Raw genomic sequence first — 19,478 nt, forward strand, 5'->3', positions numbered from 1 at the left:
AAAAAAAAAAAAATTAAATGGTTGAATTCTGTGTATTTTTAAAAACTACTTTCACAGTTATTTTAAAAATTAACGTGCACTCATTGTACAGTATTGTAGGAAATAAAGAAGAGTAGAAATAAGCTTAAAAATCATCCATAACATATGTATCTTGAATAGTCCTTTTAGGAATAATCTTTAATTTATTTCATCTATAATCCAATTAACTGGGTTCAAATCACAGTTCTGTTATTTTATAGTTGGGTGACCTTGGGTAAATTTCTTTGCCACTCTGTGCCTCAGTTTCCTCACCTGTAGAATGAGGGTCATAATAGCACCTACTGCATGAGAGGATTGAATGTGTTATATGTAAAACGTGCATAAAGTTGCCTGGCATATAGTAAGTGCTCCATAAATGTGGTCTATCATTATTGTGCTATGCCATATGTTTGTCTCATGCTTTTCAAAATTATGACATAAGCTCTTCCCCATTGTATTGTCTGGTATATTTAATGAACTATGCGATTTCATCCTGTGATGAATGCACCCTAGTTTACCTCCTTAACCATTCTCATTGGACATTTGCACATATCACCAAACTAATTACGCTCTACACGCTAATTCTTAACCAGAAGCACCCATCTGGAAAAATCCTGCGTATGTAAAAACTTGTTAGAGCAAATGCCCTGAATCAGAGTGATGATTCAAACAGACATCAGAATGCTGTGTCACACTTTATATGCTAGAATCGCAAAATATTGTTTTAATCTCAAATTCATTTTAAAATCTAAATGAAATTTTATTTTCCACAGATGGTTGGTAAAGGATTCTTCCTAGTTCAAACAAAGGAAGTGTCAATGAAAGCTGAAGATGCTCAGAGAGTTTTTGGGGACAGAGCACCGGACTTCCATCCTCTGCTTAGTAAAGGTACCTTCTTGCTGATTGGTGTACGAGTGTGGTTATCTTCTTGACATGTGATTAGACCTGCTCTTGCCTTTAGAATTTCTCTTACATTGCTTTCTCTTTCTTGTTTGTTTTTTTTTCCTGTGACTATTCCAAAATGTCAAAATTTTGGGGTTCCTGGGTGGCTCAGTCGCCTAAGCATCTGACTTTGGCTCAGGTCATGATCTCATAGTTTTTGGGTTCAAACCCCACGTTGGCCTCTGTGCTGACAGCATGGAGCCTGGAGCCTGCTTCGGATTTGCTGTCTCCCTTGCTCTCTGCCCCTCCCCTGCTCTTACTCTGTCTCTCTCTCGTAAACATAAACAAACATTTTAAAATGGCAGAATTTCACACCATTCAAAAATCCCTGTATAAGTAACTAGGAATTAGGCATTAGGTTTTTTTCCCCTATTCTGTCATGTTAGTTCTTGAATGTCACATTTCATTATTATATATTTTGTTATTTTTAAAAAATTATCTTAATGTTTATTTATTTTTGAGAGAGAGACAGAGACAGATCATGAGCAGGGGAGGGGCAGAGAGAGAGAGAGAGAGGGAGACACAGAATCTGAAATAAACTCCAGGCTCCGAGCTGTCAGCACAGACCCTGACACAGGGCTTGAACCCAAAGATCTGTGAGATCATGACCTGAGCCAAAGTTGGATGCTTAATTGACTGAGCCACCCAGGGGCCCCTATTTTGTTATTTTCAATTATTACATTATTGTATTTTTGCACTACAATGAGTGACTGTTTTGTTCTTCCTGCCCAGAGTTAGAAAACACTTTATAAGGATTCTTTCTGCCTTCAGTGTGCCTTGACCGTACTGGAAAGGAAATAAGAACTATAAATAAAATGGTATACTGTTTTATGTATTTAATATGATGGATTAACTTTCCACGACTAATTAGAATTGTTTTCCCCAGTGGACATATGCCCCTGATAAATTTCAGATACTGGAAACGTGTCTGCAAACAGAGGAACTGGAATTCGTGTGCCCTCCTGAAGGGTTATTATCTGCCTGTATGTATTTGAAGGTATACTGATTCTAAAGGACAGAGTTCTCTTTATCTGTCAGAGCAGGGACATGGTTTGCTCGAGGTTCACCAGGCTTTTTCTGACTGGCCAGTGCAAATACGTGTAGGAATATGCAGTGCTGATTGAATACACCCTAAAAAGACGGCATGTCTGCATTTACACACTTTTTTATGTATACATTGTAATAACCACAAAACCTGTTTGAAGATGTTGGAGGATTGTTGGGAGAATTTTAACAACTAATGCTGGGTATGACTCAGCCATCAGTGCAGTACTTCATATACCTTTGTGGTTCCTGTAGCCGTATGCAGGGCTTGCTCCCACCCAGTGCCTGATCTACTCTAGAATCTATATCAGAAATTGTGACCTGGCTCCTTTTTATTGTTGAGTATAATTAACATACAGTGTTATATTAGTTTCAAGTGTACAGCATAATGATCCAACAATTCTGTGTATTTCTCAGTGCTCATCAAGATAAGTGTTCTCTTAATCTCCTTTATCGATTTCATTCCTCTCCCCACCCACCTCCCCTCCGGCAGCCACCAGTTTTCTGTATTTAAGAGTCCATTTTTTTGGTCATTTTTCTCTTTGTTTCATTGTTAAATGCCACATATGAGTAAAATCATATGATAGTTGTCTTTCCCTGGCTGACTTAGTTCACTGAGTATTATACCATCTAGATCCATCCATGTTGCAAATGGTAAGATTTCATTCCTTTTGATGGCAGAGTAATATTCCATTGTGTGTACATACCACATGCCACATCTTTATCCATTTATCTGTGGATGGACATGGGCTGCCCCCATATCTTAGCTATTGTACATAATGCTGCCATACGCATAGGGGTGCATGCATCTTTTCAAATTAGTGATTTCACTGTGGTGTTTTTCTTTTTACTCATTTTGCTTAGCATTATACTCTTTGGCTCCATTCATGTCATTGCAAATGGCAACATTTCATTCTTTTTATGATTGAATAATACTCTGTTTTATATGTGTATATGTATACATATATACATACGTATTCACACACACACCACATCTTCTTTATTCATGCATCTGTTGTTGGACACTTGGTCTGCTTCCATAATTTGGCTATGGTAAATAATGCTGCTATAAACATAGAAGTGTATGTATCCCTTTGAATTACAGGGTTTTTGTATTTTTCCGGTAAATATCCAGTAGGCAACTACTGGATCATAGGGTAGTTCTAACTTTACCTTTTTGAGGAGCCTCCATGCGGTCTTCTGCAGCAGCTGCACCACTTTGCTTGTCCACCACCGCCAGTGCACGAGGGTTCCTTTTCCTCCACAGCCTCACCGACACTTGTTACTTCTTGTGTTTTCAATTTTAGTCATTCTGACAGGTATAAGGAGATATCTCATTGTGGTTTTAATTTGCATTTTCCTGATGATGAGTGATGTTGAGCATCTTTTCATGTGTCTGTTGGCCATCTGGATGTCTTCTTTGGAAAAAAGTCTGTTCAGGTCCTCTGCCCATTTTTAATGGGATTATTTCACTTTTTGCTGTTGAGTTGCATAGGAGTTTATATATTTTGGATATTAGCCCCTTATCAGATACTCATCTGCAAATATCTTCTCCCATTCAGTAGGCTGCCTTTTTATTTTGTTGCTTTTGTTTCTATTGCCTGAGGAAACACACCTAGAAAAATGTTTCTATGGCCGATGTCAAAGAAAATGACTGCCTATCACTTCTACTAGTTTTATGGTTTCAGGTCTCTCATTTAGGTTTTTAACACATTTTGAGTTTATTTGTGTATGGTGTGAGAAATTGGTCCAGTTTCATTCTTTTGCACGTAGCTAAGCAATTTTCCCCAACACTGTTTGTTGAAGAGACTGTCTTTTCCCTATTGTATATTCTTGCTTCCTTTGTCATATATTGACTATGTAAGCATGGATTTATTTCTGGACTCTATTCTGTTCCACTGATCTGTGTCGTTTTTGTGCCAGTACCATCCTGTTTGATTATCCATGGCTCTGTAGTATATGTTGAAATCTGAGATTGAGGTAACCCGGCTTTATTCACCTTTTTCTTTTTTTTTTTAATTTTTATTTATTTAAGTAATCTCTGCACCCCATGTGGGGCTTGAAGTCACAACCCCGAGATCAAGAGTCATGTGCTCCTCTGACTGAGCCCGCCAGGTGCCCCTCTTCTTCTTTTTCAGGATTGCTCTGGCTATTTGGGGGATCTTTTGTGGTTTCATACAAATTTTAAGATTAATCTAGTTCTGTGAAAAATGTTAGTATTTTGATAGGGATTGCATTAAATCTGTAGATTTCTTTGAGTAGTATGGACATTTTAACAATATTATATAGGTTCTTCTAATTCACAAGCATGACATATTTTTCCATTTCTTTGTTTCTTCTTCAATTTCTTTCATCAGTGTTTTATACCTTTCAGAGTACAGATGTCCTAGCTCCTCTGGTGCAGCCATTTTGACATGGGAGCACTCTGATGGAACCTTGAAAATAAGCCTTTAAACTCTCAGCGGGCTTCAGAAATTGAGTCAGCAGGGGCACCTGGCTGGCTCAGTAGGTTGAGCATCTGACTTTGGCTTAGGTCATGATCTCATGGTTCATGAGTTCGAGCCCTCACATCGGGCTTGCTGCTGTCAGTGCAGAGCCTGCTTCGGATAATCTGTCTCCTTCTCTTTCTGCCCCTCCCCTGCTCATGCTCACTGTCTCACTGTCAAAAATATATAAACGCTAAAGAAGAAATCGAATCAATAATAATTGTAATGGACATCCTAAAGTGTGAGATTAGGGATGAAGTGAATATGTGGGCAGGTCTACGTTAATGATTTATGTGCTCATTGTCACACATAAATGTTAGTGGAGTGATTTCATAGAAATGCTCCAACCCTGAATATAATATTTGTGCTTAAGGAACACAACATTCCACTTGGAAGAAATAAAGGTAGAACTAAACAAAAGAATGAAAACCAATGGGCAGGTGTTACAGGAATTTCAGCAAATAAATATCCCATAAGTAACTTTTAAAACCAGAGATACCTGTAGGAAGTACAGACTAACGGGGTCATGGCAGGTCACAGGAGCCAACTTTTAAATACCCTTCCACTGGCCAAACTTGGTATAATTTGGGCACCACAAAGAATAACGAACAGAATTGATTTAACAACAGAAATCCATGAATCCATAGTGATAATGAAAAAGAGAAGAGGAGGAAATTAAAGCTAACCTCTTCTGCTCTTTACAGATTACTGTGAGTTAATAAATAAAGAAGGAATGATAGACTTTCAAAATTACCATCATCCGATCCCCAAGGTAATAATTGAGATAGAGGTAATCAGTGGATGCTAAAACTGTCGGGGTATAAGTTGCTAACGAATAGGATATTTCTGCATTCTCATTCAAGAAGGAAATGTATTGTTACAGCAGAGATTCAGCGATCACTCCCACCTAATTGGGCCTCACTGAGGGCAGGACAGCCTGACATTGTATTTCTTTTGATGGGATGCAATAAGAAATACAGAGTTATCACCTATGATGAACTCTTCCCCAGAATAACTTGAATCTAATCAAGACTCAACTGCTAGTTTATCAGAAAGAAAGGAGCTCTGGGGAACATGTTAAATGACACGATGAGAAAATGATGATTCAAATCTTAAAAAGAAGACATTCTACAGGACGACACGTCTAGCACTTTTCAGATAATGTCCCGGAAAACAAAAACGATGGGGGGCCATTGTGGATTTGAAGACAGCTAACAACTAAAGACAATGGATGAAAATTGGAACTTCGATTGTGATGGGGTGAACTATAAAGCTGTAAAAGACATCTTGGGGGAAACGCAGGAAGTATGAAGTTACTGTTAGTATTCTTAGTAGGATAATGGTATTGTGGTCACTTAGGAGATTTGTGCTGAAGTGTCATGATGACCTAGACTTTCAAATGGCTGCAAAACAAAGTGTTTAGCATGCCAAATGTTAACATTTGATGGATGTTAACATTTGAAGGGCAAATGGATGTTTTATATTATTCTTTCAACTTTTCTATATTGTTTGGAATTTTTCAAAATAAAATCTTGGGGAAAAGTTTTTAGCTGCCCAGTATTGCATTGACTGATACGTAACAGTGAGCACTGTCCCAGCAGGACACGGGTGGATTGGGTCCTTATCTAAAAGTGGCCATCAGTCATCCTGAGGAGGGTTTTTCAGCCTTAGCACTAGTGACATTTTAGGACAGATAACCGGGGAGGGGAAGCGCTGTCCTGTGTGTTATGCGGTGTTTAACAGTACCCCTCTTCTGAGCCAAGGATTTTTTTTAATGTTTGTTTATTTTGAGAGAGACCGTGAGCAAGCAAACGGAGGAGGGGCAGGCAGTGAGAGAGAGAGAGAGAGAGGGAGAATGCCAAGCAGGCTCTGCACTGTCAGCCCAGAGCCCAACATGGGTCTTGAACTCATGAACCATGAGATCATGACCTGAGCCAAAATCAAGAGTCAGACGCTTAACCGACTGAGGCACCCAGGTGTCCCACAATTATTTACTTTCAATCAGTAAAGCTTTTTGACTGCTTAATGATAGAATTCATTATGTTTTCCATTTTTTAAATCTAAACCTGATGAATCCTCGGAATCATCTAAGGTGCTTTTTAAAACATAAGAAAGACTGATTCAAAAATATCTGAGATATACTTTTAGAACCTACATTTTACAAAGTTACCCAGATGGCTTTAATGATTAGTCAAACTTGGGTTCCTTTGTTTTAGAGGATGATTCATTCATTCATTCAATAAACACAGATGAAGTCTGGGAAGTAGTAGAAGAGTCCGATGATAGAGGGCCGTATAGGCCATTGTAGTTACTGTGGCTTCTAGTCTGAGATGAGAAACTACTAGATGTGTTTTTGAAGTAGAGTTCACATATAACGTATTAGTTTCAGATGTACAACAGTGAGTCGGTATTTGTGTATATTGTGAAAGTATCATCGCAATACGCCTAGTTAACATCTGTCCCCATATAAAGTTCCAACATTTTTCTTCTCATGATGAGGACTTGTATGGTTTACTCTCTTAGCAACTGTGCAATATGCAATACAGTCTTATTAGTAACTGTAGTCACCATGGTATGAATTAAATCCCCATGACTTACGTATTTTATAAATGGAAGTTTGTGCCTTTTGAGCCCCTTCACCCATTTTGCCCTCCTCTTGCCCTACATCTCTCTGGCAACCACTGCTCTGTTCTCTGGATCTGTAAGTTTAGGGTTTTTGTTATTGTCTTTTTCAGTTTCCATATATACATGAGGTCATATGGAGTTTCTCTTTCTCTTATTTCACATGGCACTATGCTCTCAGGGTCCATCCATGTTGTTGCAAATGGTGAGGTTTCCTTTGTTATGGTTGAGTAACATTCCATTGTGTGCATGTATTTGTGTGTGTGAATATGCCACATTTTCTTTCTTCATTCGTGGACATTAATGGTCGTTCCCATATCTTGCCTATTGTAAATAATGCTGCAGTGATCACGTCAGTGCATGTATCTTTTCAGGTCAGCGTTTTCACTTTCTTCAGATAAGCGCCCAGAAGTAAAATTGCTGAATCACATGGTAGTTGTAGTTTTACTTTTTTGAGGAACCTCCATAGTGGTTCACATAGTGGATGTACCAATTTGCATTCCCACCAAGAAGGTCCAAAGGTTCCCTTTTTCCCACATCCTCACTAATATTTGTTGTTTCTTTTTGATGATAGTCATTCTAACAGGTGTGAGATGATAAATCTCATCATGGTTTTGGTTTTCATTTCCCTAATAATGATGAGTGATGTGGAGTACCTTTTCACGTACTTGTTAGCCATCTGGGTGTCTTGTTTGGAAAAATATCTGTTCAAATGTTCTGCCCATTTTTTAATGATTGGTTTGTTTTCCCGTTGAGTTACATGAGTTCTTTATATACTTTGAATATTAACCCCCTATCAGATATTAAATTTACAAATATGTTATCCCACGTTTTTTTAAAGTAAGCTCTAGCTCCAACATGGGGCTTGATCTCAGAACCCTGAAATCAAGACTTGAATGTTCTACCAACTAAGCCAGTAAGGTGCCCGTGAGGTGTTTTCTTTAATAACCTTTTTATTTTGGAATAATTCAGTTTTACCAAAAAACTGCAAAGGCAGTACAGAGAGCTTCCACGTGCGCTTTATCCAGCCAGCCTCCCCTAATGTTAGCACAGCCGTGGTACACTTATCAAAACTAAGCAATTTACATTGGTAAAATACTATTAACTTAAACTGTAGTCTTTCAAATTTTACCAGTTTTTCCACTTATGTCCTTTTTCTGTTCCAGAATCCAGTCTGAGATCCCACATTGCATTTAGTTGTCATGTCTCCTTAGTCTCCTCTAACCTGTGACAGTTCCGTTTACTCTTCTTTGTTTTTCATGACTTTGAAGTATTTTAACAGTACTGGTAAGTTGTTTTAAAGAATATCCCTCAGTTGGGGTTTGTCTGATGTTTCCTCTGGTTGGATTGAAATTTTGGGGGAAGAGGTGAAGTGCCCTTCTCAACACATCACACCAGGAGGTACAGGAGATCAACATGATTTATCACTGGGGCGTGAGTGGACCTTAGTGACTTGGTTCCAGTGCTGTCTGCCCGGTTTCCCAAACACTCTAAAGGTCCTGCTTTTTCCTTTTCATACTTATTCTTTGGAAGTTGAGTCACTAAGACCAGGTTACACTCAAGGTGAGACTTAAGCTCCATCTCCTGGAGTGGTAGTATCTACCTACCTTATTTGTAATTCTTCTCTAAGAAGTATTTGTCTCTTCTCCCCCCATTTATTTATTCAATCATTTATTTCTGTCAGTAAGAACACATGAAAATTTATATTATTCTTTGGGTTATAATCTAGTACTATCAAATTGTTCCAGTTTTAACCATTGAAAGTTCTTTTACATTGGTTCCTCTGTCCTTTTGACATGCCTCTTCTTTTTCTTTCTTTCTTTTTCCTTTCTTTCTTTTGCATTATTATGCTGAAGACTTCCACTATCATGTTGTATAAAATAGTGAAGAGAGAACATTCTTGCCCTGTTACTGATGTCAGAGTGAAAGTGTTCAATCTAACCATTAATAATGATGTTGGTTATCGGGGTGCCTGTGTAGCTCAGTCAATTGAGTGTCTGACTTTGTCTCAGGTCATGATCTCATGGTTCATGGGTTCGAGCCCCACATCGGGCTCTGTGCTGACAGCTCAGAGCCTGGAGTCTGCTTCCAATTCTGTGTCTCCCTCTCTCTCTGCCCTTCCCCTGCTCACACTGTCTCTCTCTCTCTCTCTCTCTCTCTCTCTCTCTCTCTCTCTCAAAAATACATAAAAACATTTAAAAAAAAGAACGATGTTGGTTATAGGATTCTCATGCATACCTTTTATTAGGCTGAGGGAGTTTCATTCTATCCCTAGTTTGTTGAATTTTTGTCAGGCATGGATGTTGAATTTTGTTGGATGTCTTTTCTGTATTTATTGAGATAATATGGTTTTTTATTTAGTCATTTAATCTGGTGAATGACTTCTGTTGATTTTGAATGTTGAGTCAGCCTTGTATTCCTGAGATGAACTCCCTTGATCATGATAGATTGTCTCTTTAATACATTGCCAAATTCAATTCGCTAAATTTTGTTGAAGATTTTTGCATCTTTGTTCATGTGGACATTGGTCTGTAGCTTTCTTATAATATCTTTGTCTGACTTTGATATTAGGGTAATGCTTGCCTCATAAAATGAGTTGGGATATGTCCTTTCTCTTCTATGATCTTGAATAAATTTTGGAGAATTGGTATCACTTCTTCTTTAAGTGGGTGATAGAATTCACCAGTGAAACCATCTGGGCCTGAGATTTAGGGAGAAAGATTTTTAGAAAGTTTAATTTACTTATTAAATTATTTACTTATTAATTTGCTTATAGGGCACTTAGGGCTATCTTTTTATTTTTGAATGCATTTTTATAGTTTTTGTTATTCAGGGAACTGTTTCATTTCAGAAATCTAAGTTATCAAATTTATGGAAATAGAGTTTATAGTATTTCTTTATTCTTATTAACATCTGTGGGATCAGTAGTGATGTCCCACTTATATTCCTGCTATTGGTAATTTGAGTCCTCTCTTGGATAGAGATTTTATCATTATATTGGTAATTTCAAAGAAGCAGTTCTTTGTTTCATTGATTTTTTTTTTCCATTGCTCTTCTCTTATCAGTTCTATTGTTCTGTGTTCCACTAAGTATTATTTCCTTCCTTAACTTGTTTTACATTTGATTTGCTTTTCTTTCTCTAGTTTCTTAAGGTTTAGGCTTAGGTTGTTGATTTTAGATAATTTCTAATACAGTTGATTCTCATTCACAAAGGTATGTTAAGTCACTGTGGACACTGAGGTAGTGAGTACTGCTTCTAGGAGAAATATGGGTTTAAGTTCCTACAAATCTCTGGTCATAGCATTTTTGTCAGTCGATCCATACATAATCTTGTCGTTTGTTTGTTTTTGGTCACCTTAGCTTTTATAGTATAAATGTTTAAATAAGTTTAATACACCTTCTAGTAATACTATAACGCTTAACTTTCACATATAAGGGCTAAATAACATCATGTTCTTAAGTTTTCCCTCCCATTCCTGTACCATTGTTATATATTTTACTAGTACATTGTTAATGTGTTATTGCATTTTTAATACTTCAAATAGTCTGTTATTCTTAAGGGGATGAAAAGGTACAAACTTCCAGTTATAAAATAAAGAAGTCCAGGGATGAAAAGCAGTACAGCATTGGGAAGAGTTATTACAATAATATTGTAATAACTTTGTAAGGTGACTGGTGGTGACCACACTTACTGTGGTGAGCACTCTGTGATGTATATTCATTGTTGAATCACTGTTTTGTACACCTGAAACTAATAAAATACTGTATGTCAACTATACTTCAATGAAAATTAAAAATTTTAAAACTCCATTATTTTTATAACAATTAAAAATAAGGCAAATATAGATCATATTTTACTGGGGGGTTTAGACCAGAGGAATGTCACAGTCCCTTGGAAAAGTAACTTTTACCACTGTGGTTGCTCCAAGGAGGAAGCAAAGAGACCACCGGGGAGGCCACTGCTGTAATCGGAGACATGGCTGTGACTTACTTCAGGGTCATGTCAGAGAACATAGAAGACAGTGGTAGGGGGGACATCCAGGAATCTTTTGCTTACTTCAAAATCTCAGCTTTTCCTGACAGCTCAAATATTTAGATTTAAAGCTACTGCCAACTATTTGATAACATGTTCACAGTAAAATACTTTTTAAAAAGGTAACCAGTAATCTTTATTGACGTCCTAGTTCAGTTTGAAATAATCACAATAATTGTAGTCACTATTCTTAGACAAGTAGGACTGCTTAAAAAGTGCATCATCAGGGGAGGTGGGTGGAGGGATGTGCTAGATGGGGGATGCGCATTAAGGAGGGCACCTATTGGGGTGAGCACTGGGGGTTACATGAGTCATGCAGTTCTATTCCTGAAACCAATACTACACTGTATGTTATCTTAGATTGAAATAAAATTTTTAAAAAGTACACTGTTAGGGCACCTGGGTGGCTCAGTCAGTTAAGCATCCGACTTTGGCTCAGGTCACGATCTCGCAGTTCATGGGTTCTAGCCCCACGTCGGGCTCTGTGCTGACAGCTCAGAGCCTGGAGCCTGCTTCAGATTCTGTGTGTCCCTCTCTCTCTGCCCCTCCCCTGCTCACACTCTGTCTTTCTCTCTCTCTGTCTTTCCAAAATAAATGTTTAAAAAATTTTTAATAAAAAGAATAAAAAGTACACTGTCAGTATTGTAGGTTTCTTTTTTAATTTAGGATTATCCACACATGCTAATCAAAACTGATGCACCCATCCACCTTTTCAATTGGTGTTTCTTTGTTGGCAAATTATTTGGTCACTTACTGGAAGTTCATTATAATCTATTTAAAGAATATCAACCAGGACACTTGGGTGGCTCGGTTGAATGTCTGACTTCGGCTCAGGTTGTCATCTTGCAGTTTGTGGGTTGGAGCCCCACATCAGGCTCGCTGCTATCAGCGCATCTGAGACTGTCAGCGCAGAGCCCGCTTCGGATCCTCTGTCCTCCTTTCTCTCTGCCCCTCCCCGGCTTGTGCTCGCTCGCTCACTCTCTCTTTCTCAAAAAATAAATAAAACTTAAAAAAACATTGTACACTTGAAATGCATGGACTTTAGGAAAATAAAAATAAAAAATATCAACCAAGTTGGGGTGCCTGGCTGGCTCAGTCAGTGGAGCATGTGACTCCTTATCTCAGGGTCCTGAGTTCAAGCCCCTCATTCAGTATAGAGCTTACTTTAAAAAAAAAATCAACCAAGTTACATGCCTGGGTAACTCCACCAAAATTGTGTTCTTGAATTCTAGATTATGTTCTTTTTATAGAATACAGGAACTTTCAGTAATAAATGTTTCACTTTAAAAAATGTATCTACCATATTTCCTTGTAGTGATCCTGAATAAAAGCATAATCTCTTCTACCTTACCTCAAACTTTTCACTCTCTGAAAAACTGGAAACCCTACTTTTATTATCAACTTTTTCTTTGTAGTCCAATATTTGTTTGGATTAAAATGCTTTTTAGGGGCACCTGGGTGACTCTGGATTTTGGCTCAGGTCATGATCTCACAGTTTGTGGGTTTGAGCCCAGCATCAGGCTCTGCACTGACAGTGTGGAGCCTGCTTGGGATTCTCTCTCTCCCAGTCTCTCTGCCCCTCATGCTCTCACTCTCTCTTTCACTTTCAAAAATAAATAAACTTAAAAATTTTTTTACAAATAAAATGCTTAAAATTTTTTTAATGTTTATTTATTTTTGAGACAGAGCACCAGTGGGGGAGGAGCAGAGAAAAAGAGGGATATACAGAATCTGAAACAGGCCCCAGGCTCTGAGCGGTCAGCACAGAACCTGATATGGGGCTCGAACCCACAAACCAGAAGATCATGACCTGAACCGAAGTCAGATGCTTAACTGACTGAGCCACCCTGGTGCCCCCAAAATAAAATACTTTTTAAAACTTCTTTCAAATTTCTAAATGTATTATCTCTAATCAAAAGTAGACTACATTGACCCTATGTGTATTCACCCCCAAATATTATCAGCTTTTTGCCTTACTGTAAAATGAAATCTGTAATCCTTTTGCTGAACTACTTTAATCAAATTTTGAGATGTGCTGTGATTTCATCCCTAAATATTTCAGTGTATATCTTAAAACGAAATTAAAAACGGGTGTTTTCTTAAGTAACCACAATATAATATCACATTTATCATGATTAACAATATTTCCTTAATATCATCTAATACCCAGTCCATATTCAAATTTCCTTAATTGTCTGAAAACATTCTTTCTGTATTTTCAAAGTTGATCCAGATCGAAAATTTGCGCACTCACCGTATATGGTTGTTTTGTTATCTTGTATTGCTCTTAACCAGAAACAGGTGTTTTGGTTGCATGCCTTTGACTTGTAAAAAAAACAAAAAACCAACCGGGCCAGTTTTCCTGCAGTATGCATGGATTTGTTGGATTCGTTCTTCTAGAGTTCTTATAGATCAGAAGTTAGAGAGAAGCCTTCTCAAACTCAGGTTTAGTTCCATTTTTGGCAAGAATATTTCACAGGTGGGACTATTTCCTATAGCATTAAGTGAGAAGGCATATAATGTCTGGTTGTTGAACTTGTAGTTGATTGATCAGCAGGTTCAGGTAGTGGCGGCTTTAGCCTTTCGTCATGGAGTTCCCATCTCTCCCCTGTGGGATGCTAAAACCACTGATGATTTTTGCCTGAATCCGATTGTTTTGTTAGGAGTTGTGAAAGGATCGCTTTCTAACCATGTCACTACCTCTGCATATATTAGTGGGTGTTACCAGAACTTTTGCACACCGTGGCTGTTTGGTTAACTTGAAATACGCTTCATATCAGAAAAGCAGAATAAATAAAGGGAAAATAATTAAGCATCCATTTTCAGAGCAATGAATTGGTGCCCTAGCAACCTACAATGATGCCCAATGAATTTCATTTCTCGTTTCTACATATCATTTTGAGCTCACAACTGTTCCTATATTCAGTATGTTTTAATATAAATTGAGGCACGATTCTTTTGGTGACAGTGTCCCATCTTTGGCAAGTAGGAGCCCCTTCAGGCTGGCCCCTGTGTCCTTTGGGTACGACTGTATTGACTTTTGATAGCCTCCTTGCTTTTTTCGGCTCAACAAGATACTCCAGGTTAATCGTCTCCATATCTGTCCCTGACAGAGAACCATGCATTTTTCTGAGCAAATGTTCTGCACGTAACCTTGTTTTCTGTATGTAGCACCTATCTTCACCTATACACTCTGATGCCGAAAAATCCATACTAATCATACAGTTTACATTTAGACGTCATGCGATTTCTGTATTTGCTGTTTGTGTTCAATCCCAAGCCCAGGGTAGCGTGATCTTTCCCCTTGTTCTCATGTCGTGTCTTACGGCACATGCCCACATTCAGCTTCGTATTTCCTTTTCCTTCGCCTCAGTATTTCATTAACTTAGTACTCCTGTAGTCTCCCTTGCCCCATATTAGTTTAATGGGCTTATGCCTTTTTGCAAGAAATTTATCATTTTCTGGAGATTAGGACATTTCCAGTACTTGGGAGTTGAAAAGCAACTCTACAAGGGAACATGGTGATTCGTGAATAAATATTAATTGAATCAAAGGACATATTTTGCTTGGCCAATGTACGGCCCCGTTTGCCAACTATTTGACACCAGTCGTGCCATGCTACATTTAAATCCAAGCCAAACTAAATCAGAAATTGTTACGCCAGCACTTAAGGTACAGGTGATTTGATTTCAAAGTGTTCCAGTTAGTGCGTGAGAAAGGAGGGACAAATACTTTATTCAGAGAATCAAAACTGTGAGTCATTGGTTCTAGAATGTAGTTTTAAGGCACACTCACGAAACAGAAAAGGCACACCACACTTTCAGATGGTCATTCCTTTTGGGGCCTGGCCTCAAGTCCTACTTGGCCTGGCTTCATTATTGGTGGCCCCAAACTGGGCTGAGAAGCAGGAGCTTTGGCAGCAAGGCTGGCTGCCTGGCAGAGCCTACTTGTGGTGACTTGAATTGCCTTTGATTTTATTTGTCATCTTACCAACCATTTTGTGTACTGCTAAGTGAATGGGCTTTTTCTGGTTTTCATGGAAGAATGGAAACCAGAAAAGCCAGACTACCTACAACACTTAAAAATGGGACACTGGCCGTGTAAGAGCGCCGAAGCTACGTGCCACGTGGTGAGACCGGGTCCGTTTACTTCATGATTACAGTTGGAAGAGGTGGCTGAACTGATACGGCCCATCTGTCTACTTCCTTCTTCCTCTTCTCTTTCCCCCAAGGAAGGGGCTGGGGATTCTTCGGAATATAGAGAATAAAAAGATTCATTTTAGGGGTGCCTGGGTGGCTCAGTTGGTTAAGCATCTGATTCTTGGTTTCAGCTCAGGTCATGATCTCACAGTTTGTGAGATTGAGCCCACCGCAGGCTCCCACTGAGCATGGAGCCTGCTCGGGATATTCCCCCCCTCCCTCTCTCTCTCTCTGTCTTTCTGTCTTTCTGTCTCTCTCTCTCCCTCTCTCTCCCTCTCTCCTTCTTCGTCTGCCCCTCCCCCGTTTGCAGGTGTATGGTATGTGTGTGTGTGAGTGCTCTCTCTCCCTCAAATAAATAAACTTGGAAAAAGATTCATTTTACAGTAGAATTGTATTCCTGTTCAGACAAAACTTGTCGGGTTTTCTTACAGGTCCTGTTATTGCCTTGGAGTTCAGCGGAGATGGGGCTGTGGAAGGGTGCCGCCTCATTGTCAATGAGATATTCAACGGGACCAAGGTACGAGATTTCATTGACTTTCTACTTCACACCTTTCATCTCATTTCCTTTTCCTTATGGTCAAGTAGTGCTTTTATCCCTGTTGTTGCTTGGAATTAAAGAAACCCAGCAGATCGTGATTTTTTAGAATCTATGGTAAATAATTAGGACCTAGGCTTTGTTTTTACCTTGCCAAAATGAAAATTTTAATAGCTTGACAACTTAAAAATAAGAATCTACTGATTTCAAAACCTTCAATAATACATGAGTTTCTAATGTTAAAACGTCTAAGTAAATATCTCTTTAAGCCCTTCCTTTTTGAAAACTAGTGATTTGCTAGGAAATGTTGTATTTCTAAGATCTTATACTTTGCGCAGATGATCCTCTTGCCCCCTGTTCATTTTTATTTGCTTCAGTAATTCTTCATCAAACATTGAATTTCAGCTATATCTTGAAATCATTACATGCAGACAGTTTCTAGATATGTCGATGAGGTTGCTGTATCTAAGGATTTCAGACTTAGTAACTTAATATAACTTAAAAACCAAACATATAAGCGTATTAAATGAGTACTAACGTAATTATTTTCTGATAAATATCTGAGATGCAGTTTTCAGTTTTGTTGTCTGATTTGGCTTAGAGTTTCTTTTTTTTATTTTTTAAAATGTTCTTTTTTATTTTTGAGCGAAAGGAAACGGGGGAAGATGCAGAGAGGAAGGGAGACAGAGAATCCTAAGCAGGCTTCAGCTGTCAGTGTGGGGCCCAGTGTGAGGCTGGAACCCATGAACCGAGACACCCGAACCTCAGCCGAAATCAAGAATATTGATGCTTAGCCCACTGAGCCACCCAGGTGCCCCCATGGCTTATAGTTTCTTGAATTGGCATAATTTAAAGAACATTGTCTTTCGTCTCATTTTATCACCACACCAGTACTAAGGGGAAAGGCAGATGTCATGAGGCTGAATAGAAAAGGAAGCAAGGAGAAAATGGCTCTCTGATTTGGAGGTTTTAGATCTGAGTGAGTCAGAGATATTGTAATCCAGTGTTCCCATTTTACAAGTGTGGAAAGTGAGCCCAGAGAGGTTTATTGGACTGTCAGCCTCATACAGCTAGGCTATGAAAAAGCTAGACTAGAACTAGATAGAGCTGGGCCCCCTCTAATTCCTGGCTGACATCCACAAAACAGTTTTTGAAGGGTTCTACTGAGTCCTGCCTTACTGATGTTTTATTTAAAAAATATTTTATTTAAAATTAGTAAACATATGTTTAGAAGCTTTCATAAAGAAAATTTCAAATTTTGCTACTCAGCCTATTGAGATTATTCTTAGGAAATAGAAGAAACTAAGAGTTCTTTAAATAGGGGTGCCAGGGGGCTCAGTTGGTTGACCCACCAGCTCTTGATTTCGGCTCAGGTCAGGATCTCACAGTTCATAGGTCAAGCCCTGCGTCAGACTCTGTGCTGACAGCATGGAGCCTGCTTGGGATTCTCTCCTTGCCCCTCCCCTGCTCATGCACACATGCCCTCTCTCTCTCTCTCTCTCTCTCTCTCTCTTGTCTTTCTCGATGCTCCTCTCCCACTACAGCTCTCTCAAAATAAATAAACATTAAAAAAAGAGTTCTTTAAATAAACCTCTTTATTCAGTGGCTTTCATAATATTGACTGTTGGATATTTACAAAACAGTAAAATCCCAAGTGTGATAAAGTATAACCGAAGTATTACGAAAGCAAAGACCTTAATTATACCGTAAGTGCTTTTAAAAATTCAGTGTACATTTCAGCTTTGAAACTATAGTGTATGGATTCTACAGAATACTATTAAATATTATAAATTATGTACTTGAATTTCTTTTAATAGCAAGTTTTTGACTGTTCTGCAGACAATGTGGGCTTTGGAATTTTGGTATGATGGTATTTATTTTTTTGCTTCTTTTACATTTAAAATAGATGTTTGTATCAGAAAGCAAGGAGGCAGCATCTGGAGACGTAGACAGCTTTTACAACTTCGCTGACATACAGATGGGAATATGACGTGCAGCGTGGAACCAAGTACTTGCGATTAAGCCCTTTTTAAATTGTGTGTTAGCAACAGTTTTTACTGATGTTAAAAGTGTCAAAGTGTATTTTTAAATAAACTGTTGAATACTGCAGCATTTACTTCAGGTTCAAAAACAGTTCATTTTGGGGAGAACCTGACTGGCTCAGTCAGTAGAGCCTATGGCTCTTGATCTCAGGGTCATGAGTTCAAACCCTGCATTGGGCATGGAGCCTACTAAAAATAACAACAACAACAACAATAATTCACTTTGAGTAGTTTTCATCAGCTTAAAAACTATTTGACCCACTTCAATAAGCTTGAGGTTTTGTTTCTCTGCTTATGATGCTGTTATTAGGAGATAGAAGTGGGTAGCAGTTCATGATTTTAGTCCTAATTAAAAAGTCTTTCAGATCCCTAAGAATTGAAACTTTCCTCGGTGCTCCAGAATAGTGTTTGAGAATACATTCCATTGCTTCTTTTCTTTCTTAATTTAGAGAGATTTGTAACTAGTTGATCAATTAAAATGAGCCTCTGCACATTTTTTTCATGTACACATTCAGTTACATAATTGCTTCCTAGTTGCATAATACGGCAAGTGAGATTTTCTACAAGGAATTGACATAATGCTTTGTGAATTGAATTTTTGTAACTAATAGTTACTCGATGACGAGTTTTACAATCAACTCTACTAACTGATGTTGGTATAGCTGTTTAAAGACTACTTTGTGAGTAGTATGATTATTTGAATGAAGTCTACACCATGTAGTTTTTTTTTTAATACAACTACCAGATGCCTCTTATGCTTCTTGCTGAGAAAAGGTATATACAACACAAAGTATAGGAGCCCCATCACCAGCAGTTTTCAGAAAGGCGAAATCACCTGCTCGTGTGGGTTATTAGGAGAATGAGAACGAAACCTTGTGAATCTTAGTTATGAAATGCTTAGGCATGCTGATAAAGCTATGCAGATTATTAAAAAGCTAGATAAATCTGATGGTCATTAGATACACCGCTCACCAAGTTCTGTTCACGTGTGATGAAATTACTCTGTGTTACAGCGTTAGTTTCCAAATCAACCCGACCGTAATAATTTCCCAGGAGGTAGGGGAGAGCTGCTGGTTTAAACACCCGCGCTCCCGGGCCCAGGCCCCAGATACGCCGGCTCGGTCTCCAGGGGAAGCCCAGCCTGAGAAGTTTGCTGTAATCTAAAGTAATCAGTTCAGAGGAGGTTGACCGGGCGGCCTGGAGAGGAAGGGGCTGAGCCTGTCATGTACACCATGTCTCCAAGCTAATAGGGAATTAGCTTTCATAGGTCTGTTTTTCAAAACAACCTTGAATTTAAATCTATTTTGGTAAACCAAGACTGAAAATAGCCACTTATTAAAAACCCCTCTTACGACTGTTAACTAAAAATGTATTTTCATGTGTTAACTGCTTTTGGATCTTTCAGATTAATTTATAACTACTACACTGAACTACTACATTGATGTTCAGAAATAACGCAAAGACTTTTCACTTTAAATTAATAATATTGACCACCTACCTTACGTCTGGCCTCGTGCTAGCCATAGCATTGATCATTTCAGTCTTTTGTAAGAGCAT

General features: G+C 38.4%; 1 protein-coding gene across 1 annotated transcript in view; it reads left to right on the forward strand.

Moving 5' to 3' along the window:
• Positions 1 to 17,995, forward strand: part of RP2 (RP2 activator of ARL3 GTPase) — a 43,844-nt gene extending 25,849 nt beyond the window's left edge. Inside the window, exons 3-5 of the mRNA XM_029930449.1 lie at positions 792 to 906; positions 15,776 to 15,861; positions 17,786 to 17,995. Of these exons, the coding sequence (XP_029786309.1) occupies positions 792 to 906; positions 15,776 to 15,861; positions 17,786 to 17,869 (285 nt within the window). The 3' untranslated portion in view covers positions 17,870 to 17,995. The remainder of the gene's footprint in view (positions 1 to 791; positions 907 to 15,775; positions 15,862 to 17,785) is intronic.
• The last annotated feature ends 1,483 nt before the right edge of the window (positions 17,996 to 19,478 follow it).

This window comes from Suricata suricatta, chromosome X, assembly GCF_006229205.1.
Source record: "Suricata suricatta isolate VVHF042 chromosome X, meerkat_22Aug2017_6uvM2_HiC, whole genome shotgun sequence".
NCBI lineage: Eukaryota > Metazoa > Chordata > Mammalia > Carnivora > Herpestidae > Suricata > Suricata suricatta.